The sequence below is a fragment of the Pan troglodytes genome, chromosome 11 (genome assembly GCF_028858775.2).
Source record: "Pan troglodytes isolate AG18354 chromosome 11, NHGRI_mPanTro3-v2.0_pri, whole genome shotgun sequence".
NCBI lineage: Eukaryota > Metazoa > Chordata > Mammalia > Primates > Hominidae > Pan > Pan troglodytes.
Genome location: NC_072409.2, coordinates 27,703,937 through 27,720,092, shown reverse-complemented (window position 1 = coordinate 27,720,092; position 16,156 = coordinate 27,703,937). Strand labels below are relative to the sequence as shown.

Here is a 16,156-nt window from a genome sequence, read left to right as displayed (position 1 = left end):
TTCTTACGGTCTGAGAGTGTGTGCTGCTCTTAGAGCCAAGTTTAGTTCTTGGTAATTCTACCCAAGTCTGAAAGGAAATCAAGATGACTGTCCACATTGACGCAAATCACAGGACATGGAGGCAATGTCAGGCATTTAATGTTGTAAAAGTTGCAAACCAGAAATCCCATGGAGGAGAACACAGAGAATCCTATAGTCCTGATATCATTTTTGGTGGAATGAACAAAGACGAACGCAGAGCTGGGAGATATTTGGCACAGAATGAAACAGAGTTTGAACTGTGGCTCTTCACTCACTACAAGTTAGTAAACTAATGCCATAGCACGCTGCTCAGTACAATGGGTACTCTGAAAGAAGTGAGTGCTCCCTTTCTCCCCTGCTGTGAACCTGCCAGTGAACCAAAACCCTGAACAGTTAGAGCCAAAGAGCAGGAGAAAGTCCAGCAACGTGTCCCAAAGTGATTAGAAACTATCTTGCTTTCCTCCTATGGAAATACCAAGCATTTTTTGTGGAAATCTGAATTCACAGATGAAGTTCAGAGTGAATAGTAACATTCCTTTTGTTTTACAATCTTGGAAATAGTAGTTTGGCATGGAAAGAGCAGAGCTTACTTTTTAAAAAGAAAATTATTTGTATTTTTATAACCAGATTTATTTATAGTTATACCACTAATATCTCTGTTATTTTGGCATGCAACTAAAAAATATAGAAAAATTTCATGTCCCTCTTGCTTTGTCCAATAAATATAATTTCTAAAATATTTTAGAAGTTGAATAATTTTAACTTATTAGAAGAATTTTATAAAATAAACAGCCAAATCACCTAGGTTGAAGGTTGTCTTTTAGAATTTTCTTAAAGGGAGGCATATCTATATTTAGACATATTTTTAAGAGGCAGTAGTTTTGCTTTAAAATATATGACCTGTGAAGTCCTTTTATCTTACTAGCTGTGTAAACCAAAATAATTACATGTAACAAGTCTTACGTGGAATAATTCAGCAGCCAGTTTGAAAGAGGCTAATTAATATTTATGGCTACATTAATCAGAAAAACTATGGAAATGTCTCTTGGTTTATTATCCCTTTCTCTATGATTCATAAACAGACATTATTACAACTGCATAAACATGAACCCTACTGGGCCACATTCTTGTTTTTTTTTTTTTTTTCCCCCAAGATGGAGTCTTGCTCTGTCATGAGGCTGGAGTGCAGTGGCGCGATCTCAGCTCACTGCAACCTCCACCTCCTGGGTTCAAGCAATTCTCCAGCCTCAGCCTCTGGAGTAGCTGGGACTACAGGCGGGTGCCATCAAGCCCAGCTAACTTTTTGTATTCTTAGTAGAGACGGGGTTTCACCATGTGAGCCAGGATGGTCTTGATCCCCTAACCTCGTGATCTGCCTGCCTTGGTCTTCCCAAGTGCTGGGATTACAGGCATGAGCCACTGCACCCGGCCCTGGGCCATATTCTAACAGTTCCACAGGATATTTCCAGCCAGCTGGAACTATCTGCAAGACAGGGCCATTGAGGCCAGAATACGTTTCAGAGGTCTTCCCTAGCTAAGGTCAAATCATAAAATTATCGGATTATCCATAGCTGGGGGTGGATTCTCTCAAGACCACATTAGTAATGTATTAATGATACATTAAGAAGTACTCTACAGGTCTATAACTGCTCAATCACCTTCAAAGACTTTTTACACACATTATGTCAGGCATGAATTATTATGCCTATTTAATAGAGCTTCCTATCCTACTGCCTCTTTTTAGAAAAAAAAGTTTTATTGTGATCTTTACTGTATACATTTAAGGTACAAAACATGATGTTTAGATAAACATATACAGTGAAATGATTACTATAGTCAAGCAAATTAACAAGTCCATCTCCTCACATAGTTACAGCTAACTTAGAAAGACAGAACATCACACCCAGAGCAGGGAGCTGTGTCTCCAGCTCCCTCAGGTCCATATGCCTGAGTGACTTGGAGAAAATCATGTATTTCCTGTAACTACCAGACGTAGTCACCTCAATTAAGTAATCTGTTTTGCTTAGGCATACCTTGGTAAAAGCTCACAGTACTAATCTGGACCCACCCCTTTGATCTTTGAAAGCTGAGGTGCGAAAAAATATCAAAATGGAGGGCAGAGGGATTTGTTTTTATTTTCAGATCATCAAAAATACTAAACTGTTGATCAGAACGATCCATGAAGAAAGAAAAACAAATTCAAACTATGACTAACAGGGCCTGCTGTGCGTGAGTCACAAACTGAATCAAGCAAGGCCTCTGGAAGCAGGGGGAAAAGCATTCAGGAGTCACTTTGTACTCAAGCATGAACCTCCTAACATGTTGGTCTCTTTGCTGAACTATTTCAACACCTGGATGAAGTCCAGGAGAAGAGACGTCAGGCAGTTTAAAAATTGCTTCTCTTTCCTACTAAGGATGTTTTCAGTGACCTTGAGGAGGTGTTTAAGAATGACTTTCTTAGGTGTGAACATGAAAACAGTGGGACTTAGGGCAACATTTGGGGAGATTCCTTGCTTCAAAGTTGTCTCTAAGGCATTGCACATTCCTACTTCTTGCAGGAGGGAACTGTCTTTCCAAAGGATTTTGCAAACTGTTCTGCTTTTGCTTATCTAAACTGGAAAGAGATATATAAACAAAATATAAAATACAAAATAACATAAAGTCTGTTGATTGAGCATAGAGGCTTGGGGTCTTTAGCTTTTTTTCTTATTGTTGCTTTGTATTAAAATTCAAGGGAGTCCAAATATTTTCAGTCCCCTTGATCTAACTGGGATACTCATACAATGAGACATTGCACTTCTGATAAATATGATAATGATGAGTTTAGTTTGAATTCCCAACTGAGTGCATGTCTCTTAAAAACATTTTTCTCTTCACTTTGTAAATTTCTTATAGAGTCTAGGTTGCTCATCTGGGGAAAATGCCACAATACTTGATCTGACCTGGAAAGATTCCCAGTGAAGGTAAATTGATACTCACATAAGCCAGTTTTTATCATAAGAATTGAGACTAGTACTGAAGGTAAAGAATAAAAAGCTAGTTGGACAAACGTTCACTGCATGATTGCTACACAGTGCTTGGTGCCAGGGATAGCCAGCCACCTGGCAGCTAGGAAGAAAGCTGGCCATACCTCAGAGCTTTCTTCTTCCTGGCTAGTCAAACTGTGAAAATCCTCTCTCATGCAACACAATAAAATAATTGGCTCCAAAATGTCTCATTCTCAGCCTCATTCCCTAATACTGGACACAGGAATCTCTTTCAGCCAAGCAGCCAAGCTCAGGCCAACATGGGACGTACCTCCACTCCTTTAAGATAAAGTCAAAGCATAACACCAGCTGATTCCTTAACTGTCATTTCACTCCAGTTTCCCTCAATTGGCATCATGTTTCCCTCATATAAGCAGTGTTAATTAAAGATTAGTTATTGAAAAGGTGGTATTGTGCTCAAGAAAACAGTGAAAAAAGAACCACCATTTAAAAAAAATGCCACCACCTTAACAATGACATTTGTCAGATACATATTTTGTTCATGGTTGGTTGATTTGCTAAGGTAATTGTTACTCTTGTTTTCTAATGACTGCTCATTTGTTCTCTCTTCTAGGACTAGGGAAGGCACTGTAACAATGATTAAAAGCATAGGCTTTAGTGTCAGACACGCTAGGATGCAAATTCTAACTATGCAACCTTGTAAAATGTACTGGGCAGCTATCTTTCCTACAGAGTTGGAGTAATGTTGACTAATATATATGCATTTGTATAAATTAAGCTGTTAATTGTGTGTCAATATTGCATTGATATCTTGGCTCTTTAAGGACATTTGATTTTCTGGTTTAAGTAGTACCTCCTGCATGAACTTCCTAATGTGTTGAACTATTTCAACACCTGGATGAAGTCCAGGAGAAGAGAGGTCAGGCAGTTTAAAAACTGCTTCTGTTTCCTACTAAGGATGTTTTCGGTGACCTTGAGGTATTATGTATGTATTATGTATGTCATGCCTCAGAGACAGACTTGGCTTCACAACCATTTTTCCTGACAACCATCCACCTATCTGACGTGCATTTATGGGGAACTGAACAGGAGTTATGAAAATAAGTCCTTAAGTCTGCAACCTCTCATACTTAACTGTCATCTGTAGGACACTGAAGACATATATCAGAGGATCCACACCGTATATAATTCATGCCTTGTATTGGTTATCTATGGTTGTATCACAAATCAGCCCAAAGCTTAGTGACTTAAACCAATAACTATTAGTGCTCATAAGTCTGTGGTTCAACTGGATGGTTTTGCTGATTTGGTTTTGCTGCTGGGCACGACTGCCTGATCTTGGCTGGTCAAGTTCCTGTGATCGGCAGATTGAAAATGTGGTAGTTGGTTCAGAATAGTCTTATGCGTACCTTGGATGGTTGTTGTTGGTTCCTACCTGGGGCAGTGGGGATAAACGGGCCAGGTGTGTTTCATCTTCTACCATGCTGGCTCTTGCTTGTTTATAGGCAGTCCCAGGTTCCATAAACAAGAAAGCAAGCCACAATGTGCAAGAACTTTAGTTTCTGCTCATTCATTCCAAAACACATCACAAGGCTAATCTAGATTCAAATTATGGAGGAAAATGCTACTTCTTGAGGGAAGAGCTACAAAGTCACATTGCAAAGGCATGGACATAGGGAGGGAAAATCTTTTGGCTATGTTTGCAGTGTACCACATGCACTTGATTATAATCTTAATGCTTTTCCCTTCAAACCTACTGACATAGTATAGTGGGAAATCCTTGACTGAGTTCTTCTATTTTCCTTTACTCTGTCAGGTTTCTTCTGGGTCCATTGAAGAGAGTGTGAAAGACCGAGTGATTGACTCAAGACTGCAGCTGTTTATCACCAAGCCAGGACTGTACACATGCATAGCTACCAATAAGCATGGGGAGAAGTTCAGTACTGCCAAGGCTGCAGCCACCATCAGCATAGCAGGTAGGATGCCCCTTCACATTTGCGTTGTTCCAGGAGAGGGGAGAGTTGATACTATTCTACAATATCTAGCACTGGAGAAAATCTCCCTTTTCTTTTATCTCTTATTTCAGTTGCATTTGGGCTATTTCCTCCTCCATGGGGATACTCCAGAGGTGACCTAGATATGGATTTTGGCAGATTTGCTGCCTGAAAACCTAAATCCTCAATACCTACCCAAGTGATAGGTAACAGCTTCCAGGAACTCACTTCTTCCTTCCTTCCTTTTTGTTTTTCTTATCTTTTTTCCTTTTCTCCATTTCTCTTTCCTCCCTCCCTCCTTCCCTCCCTCCCTTTTTTCCTTCCTTCTTTCCTTCCTTCCTGTATTCCCTCCTTCATTCCTCCCTCCTTCCCTCCCTCCCTTCCTTCCTCCCTCTTCCCTTCCCTCCCTCCCTCTTTTCCTTTTCTTTAATTTCCTTTCCTTTTCCCCACTCCTCGTTCTCTCTCTTGGTTGATCAAACTTCCCAAGGCTCTCATGGAGAAAGTTGGCAGACATTCAACATGGTCATGCCAATTTCTGCATGGCTATTTCTTGCGGGCATTTTTACCTATGAGCATGATCCCTGTGGTCTTTCCCTTCCCTGCTTCAGCAAGCCACAGCAGGACTTACAGGTGTTTTCAAGAAAAAGGCTGACACACGGATTTCTAGGATGTTTGTGTTGAGTTCTAAAGGTTTATTTTTAAAATGTAAATGTCCCAAAGGCTTCTGAGAACATTTATAGAATTCCTAGAGATGGAAATAATCCCTGTATCAGGAAATGCCAGGCATATTAGATTCATAGCGTGCCTAGGGCTCAAGGGTCAGGAGAGAGGTGCTTGGCCTGACATGTAAGGCAAGCACGGATAGAGCTTGTGCCTAGGGCCAACTCCCCACAGCCTGCTGTTTCTTATTACAGTGCCACCTCTTTGATCTTCCCTGATGGGGAACTTTCCAGTAATGTCTGTGATTTGTAATATGAGGTGAATAAAAACCACAGATAAATAATAAGGAGCACTGGACAAGGCTGGCCCTCTGGGACTGCCTATGAAGGAAAAGGAAGACTTCAAAATTAAGGTTCCCTCTCCTTTCTCCCCCAGTGATATCTCTGCCTACCATGTCTTCAGACACCATATCAGTTATTCTAGCTTTTCCACAGGTGGGAAATTATTTCTCCCAGAAAATGAAAAGTCTTCTAAAAGTAAATTCAACTCAATTTAACAAATAATAATAATAGCACATAATAAGTAATAGTATAATCATATAATATAAATAGTAATAAGAATTACTATTTACATAGCACTTTGCTGTTTATAAAGCACTTTTACATGCATTTATCAAATACTCTAGATGACGCCCATTGTGTTGGGTAGAGTAAGAGATGAAAAGTTAATTTAAAAATGGGTCCTGCCTTCCAGGGACTCTGCATCTAGAAGGAAGTCAGTCAGTCACATATATTATGGCACTGGCTGTATTCTATTGCAGAAGCATACACAAAATACAACAGCAGAACAAGAGAGGCAGGATGTCAGGGAATCCTTGGAAAAGAGGTATCATTGGAGCAGAAGATGTGGATATGAGATGACTAGGTTGAAGTCAAACCTTTCAAACCTGTTCAAAAAACAGCAAATCAGTGATCAAGGCTAGACCACGAGGGAGACAGCAGGGAGGTGGAAAGTGGAAACAAAAGTTGAAACATGGGCTCTAGCCAGGTTATGAAGAGCCTGCATAGGTTTAGTATATTATTTCATTGATGAGAAGTCATTTAATGATTTAGAAGAAATAAGTGCAATAGATATATCCTCTAGCAAATTAACAGATGCTGAGGTGTCAGGAGGTTGAGAAGTGCGGCAAGCTGTCAGGAGGCTCTTCCAGGTGTCTCAAAAAGTCATGAAGGTCTGAACAGCAGCAGCAGCATTGGTTCAAAGGGAAGAGGAGAGATGCACAGGACGAATCAGGATAGAAATAAGGTTTGCAAATGCTTGAAAATGGCAGTGGGCTAGAAGAATGAGTTCAGATGTGTCTGATTTTGAAAGGTGCCTAAGACAAGCAATAATATATAAACACAAAGCATATAAACAGGAGAAGGTCCAGGAGATAATAGAATACTCAAAAATGTTGATGCCTTTGAATTACCTGGAATTATTCTGGTCTCACTGTCTTTGTATTATTTGACATTTGATCAAGACCTACTGTTAAATAAACATATATTTATAAAAATCTATCAATACATATTTATATAACATATATGTATGTATGTGTGTTTATATACACACACACGGAGAGAGAGAGAGAGAGAGAGAGAGAGGATCACATTTACATATGAATACTCAATCCAAGAAAATAAACTGATCTACTTTAATTTAACCTGCACTTTCACTGGCAGAAGAAAAATACTAATGTTACTAATCTTAGGAGAGTCTCATTTCAGGTCATTATTCAGTTACTCAAAGATACCCCTGCCAGAGCTCTTTCTCCCTTTTCTTCCTTCTTTCTCTTTCCCTAGATGGCAAAAGAGAAGAGGATTTGTATTTAGGCAGTGGTGTCTTCTGGACACCCCCCGCACCACTGCTAACCCCCGGATCTCTAGTGAAGTCTGCAGCTGAACTTGTGATTTTATCTCTTGGCTTGGTTAGGGCCCAGGGGACCTCCCTGGCTGGCTTAGCCTGGGAGCCTGAGACATCTTTTGGAGCAGCACAGCCCTCTGCATCTCAGCCAAATCCTTCATCATGCCCTTGTCTACACTCTGCTCTGCAACCTCAGAAGCTAGGTCTCCCTGTCTGTCCCTACTGTGGCCCTGTGGCTGGCCTGCTGAATTCCAACTCAGCTCCTTCAGTACTCCTCACAGGGCCTGAAGCAACTTCTAGATCACTTTCAAGGCATACAGAATTCAGGAGAGATTTGGGCTTGCTAACTCAGTTCTGCTGTCTGCCCAACCTTGTCATGCTACCATTTTCACATTAATGTCGTCATCCATGTTGGAGTAAGGGATCCCTGTGGGGTGTTTTACTTATAGCATCCTAAATAAGAAGTTAGAAAAACTCCATCTGCTTTTGGCTTTTTCCTTAATTGATCAATACACCTCTATTCTAGGATTTGCATTCAGAAAAGGGATCTATAAAATCCATAAAATATCCAAATTTTTAATCTCCCTACCTTCCTCCTTTTCACAGCATATGAAGCTGGAAGAGCAGGTGGTCAGGAATCTCCCCCAACCTTCAGTGCAGTAATCTTTAGAGCCTACTCATCATAAGTACAAAGGTGGTTGTGAAGGCAGTGCTATAACCACTGAGGGGAACCTAATAAAATGGGTATATCTACTCCACACAAGGGAAGATTCATCCCACGGACACAATCTTTAAGATGCCGAGAGGACTACAGGGCATGATTGCCACCATACTATATGCAGCAATATCATGACTTCATTCCTGTCCTAGCCCAGATGAGAACCTGATCCAACTCCATAAATGGAACACCAACAGGGAAATCTGTAACCTTAAAAAAACGGCATCTTCCAGTGGTAGAAAGAGCCTAAAGGTCTGAGACAGGCAGTATAGGAAGGCCATGTCCTAGGGTGTAGGGAGAGGTCATCTTAGATATCAGTGTTGAGAAAGACCAGAATGAGGATGGGGACAATCAGCAATGGCCACCCAGGAAAAATAACAGTGGCATTTGCATGGGGGAAGGGATGGTGGGAGCAATGCAAAGATTGGCATGTGGCAGCAGAGAGCAACTTGCAATCTGCTGCAGCAGCAGAGGTGAGTGCCTATGAAGAGCAGTTATCTCTGTAGGAATAATGGTTGTGTAGACTAGAACCAGCTATGACTTTTCATGAGCTTGACGATGGCAGTGCGATGGAGGTCAGCTTTAGAGTGGGGAGAAGTTGGGGACCCTGGAAGTGAGGCTTGAAGTCACTCTGGACAGGGGTATGTTTACAGTAGCTACCCAAGGAACTTGGGTAGAGGTAGAGAAGGCAGCATAAGGAGAGGGTTAACCTATAACTGGGACCTGGGACTTTGCTCTTCTGAACCACAAAGGCAACAATTAAATCTGACCATATACAGAATCATAGTGCTGCACGATGTTTGGAGTCAAGTAAAGAAATGAGAGTTGTTACTCGAAAACTGAAAAATGGAAAAGACTAAAAAGGTCTAGAGTGGATATGATAAATGAGAAACATGCCTATTAATTTAAAAATTGCTACACATCTAGTGTTATTCCCTGGAATAAGACCCTTTTGTCCAACCCCTGATTTGTTTGTCTGGTTGATTCTCACTGATTATTAGGGGACTTGACACTCCCCGACTTTTCCCAAAATTTCCCAAGGCAGACCTAATAAGGGTGTGTCATGAGTGTGATTGAATAAGACTTCTGAACTCCCATGAGACAACTTCCATTTTCTCTTCCTCTTTGACCTGCTCTTGTGAGTTAGACCTGCTAGAAGCCCCATGAAGTTCCCTCTGGAATCACTGAGGAAACTACCTCCCAACCCTGGGGTGCTCCGTGGACTGACATTTTAGGGAAATGAGGCTACTTCGATGAAAAAGGGATCCTTGGAGCCTCTTTCATTCAGGGTCATTTGAAAGAAGCATGGCCTTATGCTCTCCAGATCTCCCAGAACTCAAGTATGGTATCTGCTTTCTCCATTTCTGCTTTTGGCCCCTCTCTCTCGGCATCCGATGAGGCTGGCCGGAAGTCCAGAACTTCAAGTCAGACATGGCGCCTCTTTTGCCATTCTGGCAATGCTTCCTTAATGCCAAACTCTGCTGTCTCATTTAACCATCTCCATCCTCCCCTATGTGACTAGTACCCCTAGTAGTCAACAGCCCCCTCTGTCATGTTCCTCGTGTTTCCCTTTGAAATTTCTACTCCATCTGTTTATTTGCTCTTCCCAGCAGGAAAACTGGAAATGGAAAAAGCTGATCTTATGCTTATGCTTAGGATTATGTCTAATGATATTTCTAGTGTTTGAAGGACAACAAAAAATAAAGATCGGGCTTCATTTTTCCAAAACTCTTCCATGTGTCTGCCCAAATCCTTATGCATTGTTTTAGAAATGTGATATATTTCTTTCTGACTCATTTACATTTACTGTTAGTCATCAAAAGGAGTCCGAAAAACTTTTGGAACCTCTCCCTATGAACCAGGAAGTTGCATTTCCCCTCCAGTCACAACCCCATAAAGCCTCAAGTTGCAAAGTAAACTTGCCAGGATGCTGGGCATTGGGCAAGATGCTTCTCTTTGTCATCAGAACCCTCAGCCCTGTGGAAGAAAGCAAGACAGCCTATGATACCTATAGTGAGCATAGTCCTAAAACAGCCGGAGACCATGAAAATGGACACAGGGATTCAGAAGAGAAAAATACAGGCCGGGTGTGGTGACTCACACCTGTAACCCCAACACTTTGGGAGTCCGAGGCGGGCAGATCACCTGAGGTCAGGAGTTCGAGACCAGCTTGGGCAACATGGTGAAACTCCATCTCTACTAAAAAATACAAAAATTAGCCAGATATGGTGACGCATGCCTGTAATCCCAGCTACTTGGGAGGCCGAGGCATGAGAGTCACTTGCACCTGGGAGGTGGAGGCTGCAGTGAGCTGAAATTGCACCACTGCACCACGGCACTCCAGCCTGAGCAATAGAGTGAGACTTCATCTCAAAAAGAAAAAAAAAAAAAAAAAAAAAAGAGAGAGAGAGAGAGAAATAAAATACATATTTGTATTTCCCATTCTCAATGGCACCAACAGGTCCTTCATCAGAGAGTGCAGTCCATGGTTCTATCCATGTTTATCCAGTCTCAGAGTACAGGGACGAGCCTATGATCACACACCCCTCTAATGTAAGCCACTCCCCATTCTACCAACAACCCCCACTTTCTATATTGCCCCTTCTTTGAATCGACCTCAGGGTCTAAGCCTTTTGGTCACTAAATTTAAAAGTCACATGAATACAGGTAGTATTATCAAAACTGAGCAGGAGGGAAAAATCTGATGTGGTAATACTGGAGTCTCCCAAACTCCCCAGATGAACCACATGGTTTTATTTTTCTTATTTCAAAAGAGGTGATGTTTCACACTACTACAGAAAAAAAAAAAAAATGGAACTTTGAACACTATTTCATAATCAGTATAGCTGACTGAATGTACTGACATGTTTCCTGCTCTTTCTCATGTCTGATAGCCACACTCCTGTTTCCTCCCAATGTTGGAGATAATTCTTGAGACTTGGTAACAGAGCAGAAGCACATAATTTGCTTTACCACTCAGTGCTTCAACCATCATAGGTAAAGAGTGTTCTTATCAACAAAACAGACACCATCCCTGGCATTCCATGCTGGCTTTCTCTGGTTTTAAATTAATTAAAGTCGTTTTGTTTTTGTTCTTAATAAAAGGGAAAAGGATAAATGAGTAACAGCCAGTAGCCACATTAAATTGCTACCAGATGTTCTGCAGTTAGGCATAAAAGGTAAGCATCCTTTTACAATCAGGCAGCTTTCTTATATTAGAACAGTTCTGTTTCAGAAGAGAGCCAATGTTTTTGCTGACTTCTAGATAATTTTAAAGATACTATAATATTGGTGGATATTTTAAGAATTTTTAAATACTACAAATATTGGTGGGATATTTTGAGAATTTTTTTAAATTGAATTCTGAGCTTAAAGCATTCTATAGTTGCAAGGTTCTTGGACCCCTTCCTCATCTCCTAGCCATACACCCCCACAAAAATAAAAGAAAATGCAAGTGGAGACATTTCCTATAGAAGCTCATTATCCCCTCCCAGGTACTATGGCTGGATTCTCTTTCACATTGGCTTATCTCCATGCTCCTTCCACATTACAAAATGAGGGCTCTATCATTTACATAACCTTGGCCCCCTTGCTTTTCAATAGATCTTCCTGCTCAGCTGCTATTAGAATCTGCCTTTGTATTTCCAAATTATATGCCATTTTCTCTGGAAGAATTTTCCAGTGTTCCACTGTCTTTCTTCCCACTATTCTATTTGTATAATGGCAGAATTGCCATGAGATTTGGGGGCATGAAGGCACTTCTTTCCTGAGTTCGGCAGTGACATAGAGTTCTCTTCATTCTCTTTCATAGCCTTTGGTCATTTTAATTAAGAGACTCTTGCAGGCCTCTTGCCCGGTTCACTAAAATTTAAATTCTCTCTAATTTATAATTTGTTGACATCATTGGCATCATCTCTTAGATGATCAAAATGACAATCCTATAACCCAGCCTGCCTGTCTCAGTAAAACCGAAAGAATCTACTAGATGTTTTTCAGAATGGAAATAGGTATAACATTTATAATGATTTTGCTATTGTCCAGCAAATTATCTGGCAGTTGGAGTCCTGCCAATCTTAAAGACATCTTGATGTTTCCTTCATAGTCACTCCAGAGTCTGTTAGTTCTTATGTATAAAGAAATTTCACAAAGAAATCCAGCTTTTCTCACTGCTAAAAGGATGTGGCCTTCTGTCCCTAAGCAAAGTGACCCATTTAGGGGAGGGATAAAATTTTAGAGCTTATTATTGGCTAAAACCCTACTCTGGATCAAAAGTTTGTTTTTAAAGTGCATTGTAGATTGCAGAACAACTTTGAATCACTCATAAAGAGAGGTAACAAAGATCTGAGGCTATATGGGTAACCAGTGTATTGAACAATTTAAACTTGACAGGTACACAGAGAAAATGGTGTTTTCTCCAACCATTGGGGACTGAGGAATTATGCTTTTTAGAATCTCCTTGCCCCTCTCAAGAGCAAACCCTTTACAAACTTTCAGGCAGATTCCATAATTTCCACGTAATGTTTAGAGATTAAAAACCCAGCCTGATCTAGTTTAAAACTCTCCTCTTACATAATTTAAACCTCATCTGCTTCACTCTCTCCACTGCCAGCCAATCTTCCATTCAGGAACATGGAGAGTAGACAAAATGGGTCTGCTACTATTATACACCCTTCCCTTCTTCCCTTTCCTCCTGTTCCTCTTCATCTCTGGCATATTTAAGGAGAAGAGGATTTACAAGGAAGGCGGCAAATGTGTTTTCCTAAATGGAATATGTTTTAGTTCTTTCTCTGTTAATTGTTATTGCTTCTCTGACTAATAATAATAATAATGCTAACAATTGCAAGGTACATTCTCAGTGCCCAGTGCTATATATATATGAATTTATTTAACACCCACAACTCAATGAAATGGATACTTTTATTATCCCCATTTCACAGATGAGCAAACTAATGCTCAGAAAGGTGCCCAGTCTGACACAGCTAGTAAATGGCAGAACCGGTATTGAAACCCAGCAGGTGCAGCATCCAGGCTTTTAATGCCTTGATGGGTTATTAATGTCTCTCTATTGCAGGTGGTACCTGAATACTGACTGTCTCCTAGGACATTTGGGTTCTTTGGAGGGTCCTTCTGAAGACTGTGTATTGCACAGTGCCCTGATGTGGGAGATTCTTTACTGGTTCAACCTCTCATAATCCCCAGTCCTTGATCTCAATCCCTATTGAGGTAACCTGCAATTGCTTATGACTGGGGTTCTTTGTCTGGTGTCCAGTCTTCTTGGTAACTTAGCTACCTTCATAGCATCCACTGAACACACAGGAATGTCCCATGTCCCTACCATCCCAATGGTGGGGAGTTCTATTCCTGGACCCTCTCACTCTGCCCTCAGATTGTTGCAATTCTTTTTAGACAGTAATATTATTAAAAAAAAAAAAAAAGACAAAACAAATGCTTTCCTTGTCTCTGAGTCCTAGTCTCTTAATTCTTAGGCAGTTGAAAAATGACTCCATGAGATGTGTTGTTACCATTTACATTGTATCATTCAAGAATGAGAAGATCTAGGGAAATAATTCATCCCCTTTCTCCTTATATTTGCTGAGATGCCCTTCATCTTTACTTGAAGGCTGAGAACCAAAGCTATTTGTCTGGTTATAGGGCCTACAAATTGCAACAAAGGTTGGGGTGATTGTGCCTTTTAGTAAATTCCAAGGAAAAATGTCAAGTTGTATGTGTGTGTGTGTCTGTGTGTGTGTGTTTACATATTTCCTACGTGTGTGTGTCTGTGTGTGTGTGTTTACATGTTTCCTACAATCATTTGTCTTACTTTTTGAGGGCATTCCAACTACTGGTGGAAAAAAAAAATAAATACAAGGGGGTCCATGCTGTGAGTAGTTGAAATGAAAATACTGGTGTTTTGATGGGATTAATTCAGTACATTTATAATAGACTAATTCACCCAAAATCAACTTCTAAAACCAGTTTGCCTTAACTCACTTAACTCAATTTCAGTTAGCCTGATGACTATTGCATCTAATGTTGAAAATTCAGAATTAAAAATGAAATATTGGCTGGATACAGTGGCTCATGCCTGTATCCCAGCACTTTGGGAGGCCGAGGCGGGTGGATAATTTGAGGTTGGGAGTTCGAGACTAGCCTGGCCAACATGGTGATACCCCATCTCTACTAAAAATACAAAAATTAGCCAGGCAGGGCAGCAGGTGCCTGTAGTCCCAGCTACTCAGGAGGCTGAAGCAGGATAATCGCTTGAACCCGGGAGGCAAAGGTCGCAGTGAGCCAAGATTGTGCCACTGAGCTCCAGCCTGGGCAACAGAGTGAGACTCTGTCTCGAAAAAAAAAAAAGAAAAAGAAAGAAAGAAACATTTACCAAATAATATGGCTGAGTATTTATGACTTATTTTTGTATTGCTAATACTTTATCACATATAGGGAATCATGAGATTGTTACATATTGTTGTGACTGTCTTTTTCTGTTCCATTCATTTTGAACACTTGCATTATTCTTTAGCCAATTTGTCAAAAAAAAAAGTCTTTTTCTTTACAATTTTGAATTTCTGCTAAAAATACTTAGTGGAATGAAATTTATTCCATTAAAAAATGAACCTTTTGATTATTATTGCCTCCTTGCTACTTTCCTTTATTATAAGAGTCTATGAACTCTACATGTATGTGTATATATATACATATGTATGCATTAACCAAATTAGCATACTCTCAGAGCTCATTTCTGTTTAGTGAGGTATTCGTATTTTAAAAGAATAAAGAAAAATGGGTCCCTCTTTTGATCACCATTCCATGTTATTTATCAAGAGATCTAACTGATAAAGGTTTTATTTTGTTTTGTTTTGAGACAGAGTCTCTCTCTCTTCCTCCCAAGTTGGAATGCAGTGGTGTGTGATCTCGGCTCATTGCAGCCTCTGCCTGAGCTCAAGAGATCCTCCTGCCACAGCCTTCCAAATAGCTGGGACTACAGGTGTGTGCCATAACGCCCAGCTAATTTTTGTATTTTTTGTAAAGAAGGAGTTTCACCATGTTGCTCAGACTGGTCTTGAATTCCTGGGCTCAAATGATCCTCCTGCCTGGGCCTCCCAAAGTGCTGTAATTAACAGGCATGAGCCACCATGCCTGGCCCTAATTGATAAAGTTTTAAAATGCAAAATGTGCATCATTTCCAAATGAATTTATAGTAAGAATCATAACATTTTGAAAAACAGTTTTCAAAATGCCACTGGAGTGTTAACAAATTAATACCATCTATGACGACTTTTCCATTCTGCCAAAACCTGATAAAGCTCTGCTGAAGTAAAGAAATTGGTTTCACAGAGCCAGCATACTGAATGGGCAAAAGCTGGAAGTATTCCCCTTGAAAACCAGAATAAGACAAGGATGCCCACTTTCACCACTCCTATTCAACATAGTATTAGAAGCCCTGGCCATAGCAATCAGATAAGGGAAAGAAATAAAAGGCATCCAGATAGGAAGAGGGGAACTCAAAGTATCCCTGTTTGCAGATAACATGATTCTATATCTAGAAAACCCCACAGTCTCTGCCCAAAAGCTCCTTGAGCTGTTAAGCAACATCAGCAAAGTTTCAGGGTACAAAATTAATGTACAAAAGTCAGTAAATTCCTATATACCAACAATCACGAAGCCAAATCAGAAACACAATCCCATTCATGATTGCCACAAAAGAATAAATACCTAGGAATACAGCTAACCAGGAAGGTGAAAGATCTCTGCAATAAGAATTACAAAACACTGCTCAATGTGCTTAAAGCAATTTATAGATTCAATGCTATTGCTATCAAACAACCAACGACATTCTTCACAGAACTAGAAACAAAACTATTCTAAAATTC

At 40.3% G+C, this 16,156-nt stretch overlaps 1 protein-coding gene across 3 annotated transcripts in view; it reads left to right on the top strand.

The window, feature by feature from the left end:
• MUSK (muscle associated receptor tyrosine kinase) overlaps window positions 1-16,156 on the top strand; it is a 132,130-nt gene that overhangs the window by 75,293 nt on the left and 40,681 nt on the right. For all 3 annotated transcript variants that reach the window (XM_063787605.1, XM_063787606.1, XM_054658383.2), the window contains one exon: window positions 4,825-4,984. In XM_063787605.1, coding sequence (XP_063643675.1) covers window positions 4,825-4,984 — 160 coding nt within the window. The remainder of the gene's footprint in view (window positions 1-4,824; window positions 4,985-16,156) is intronic.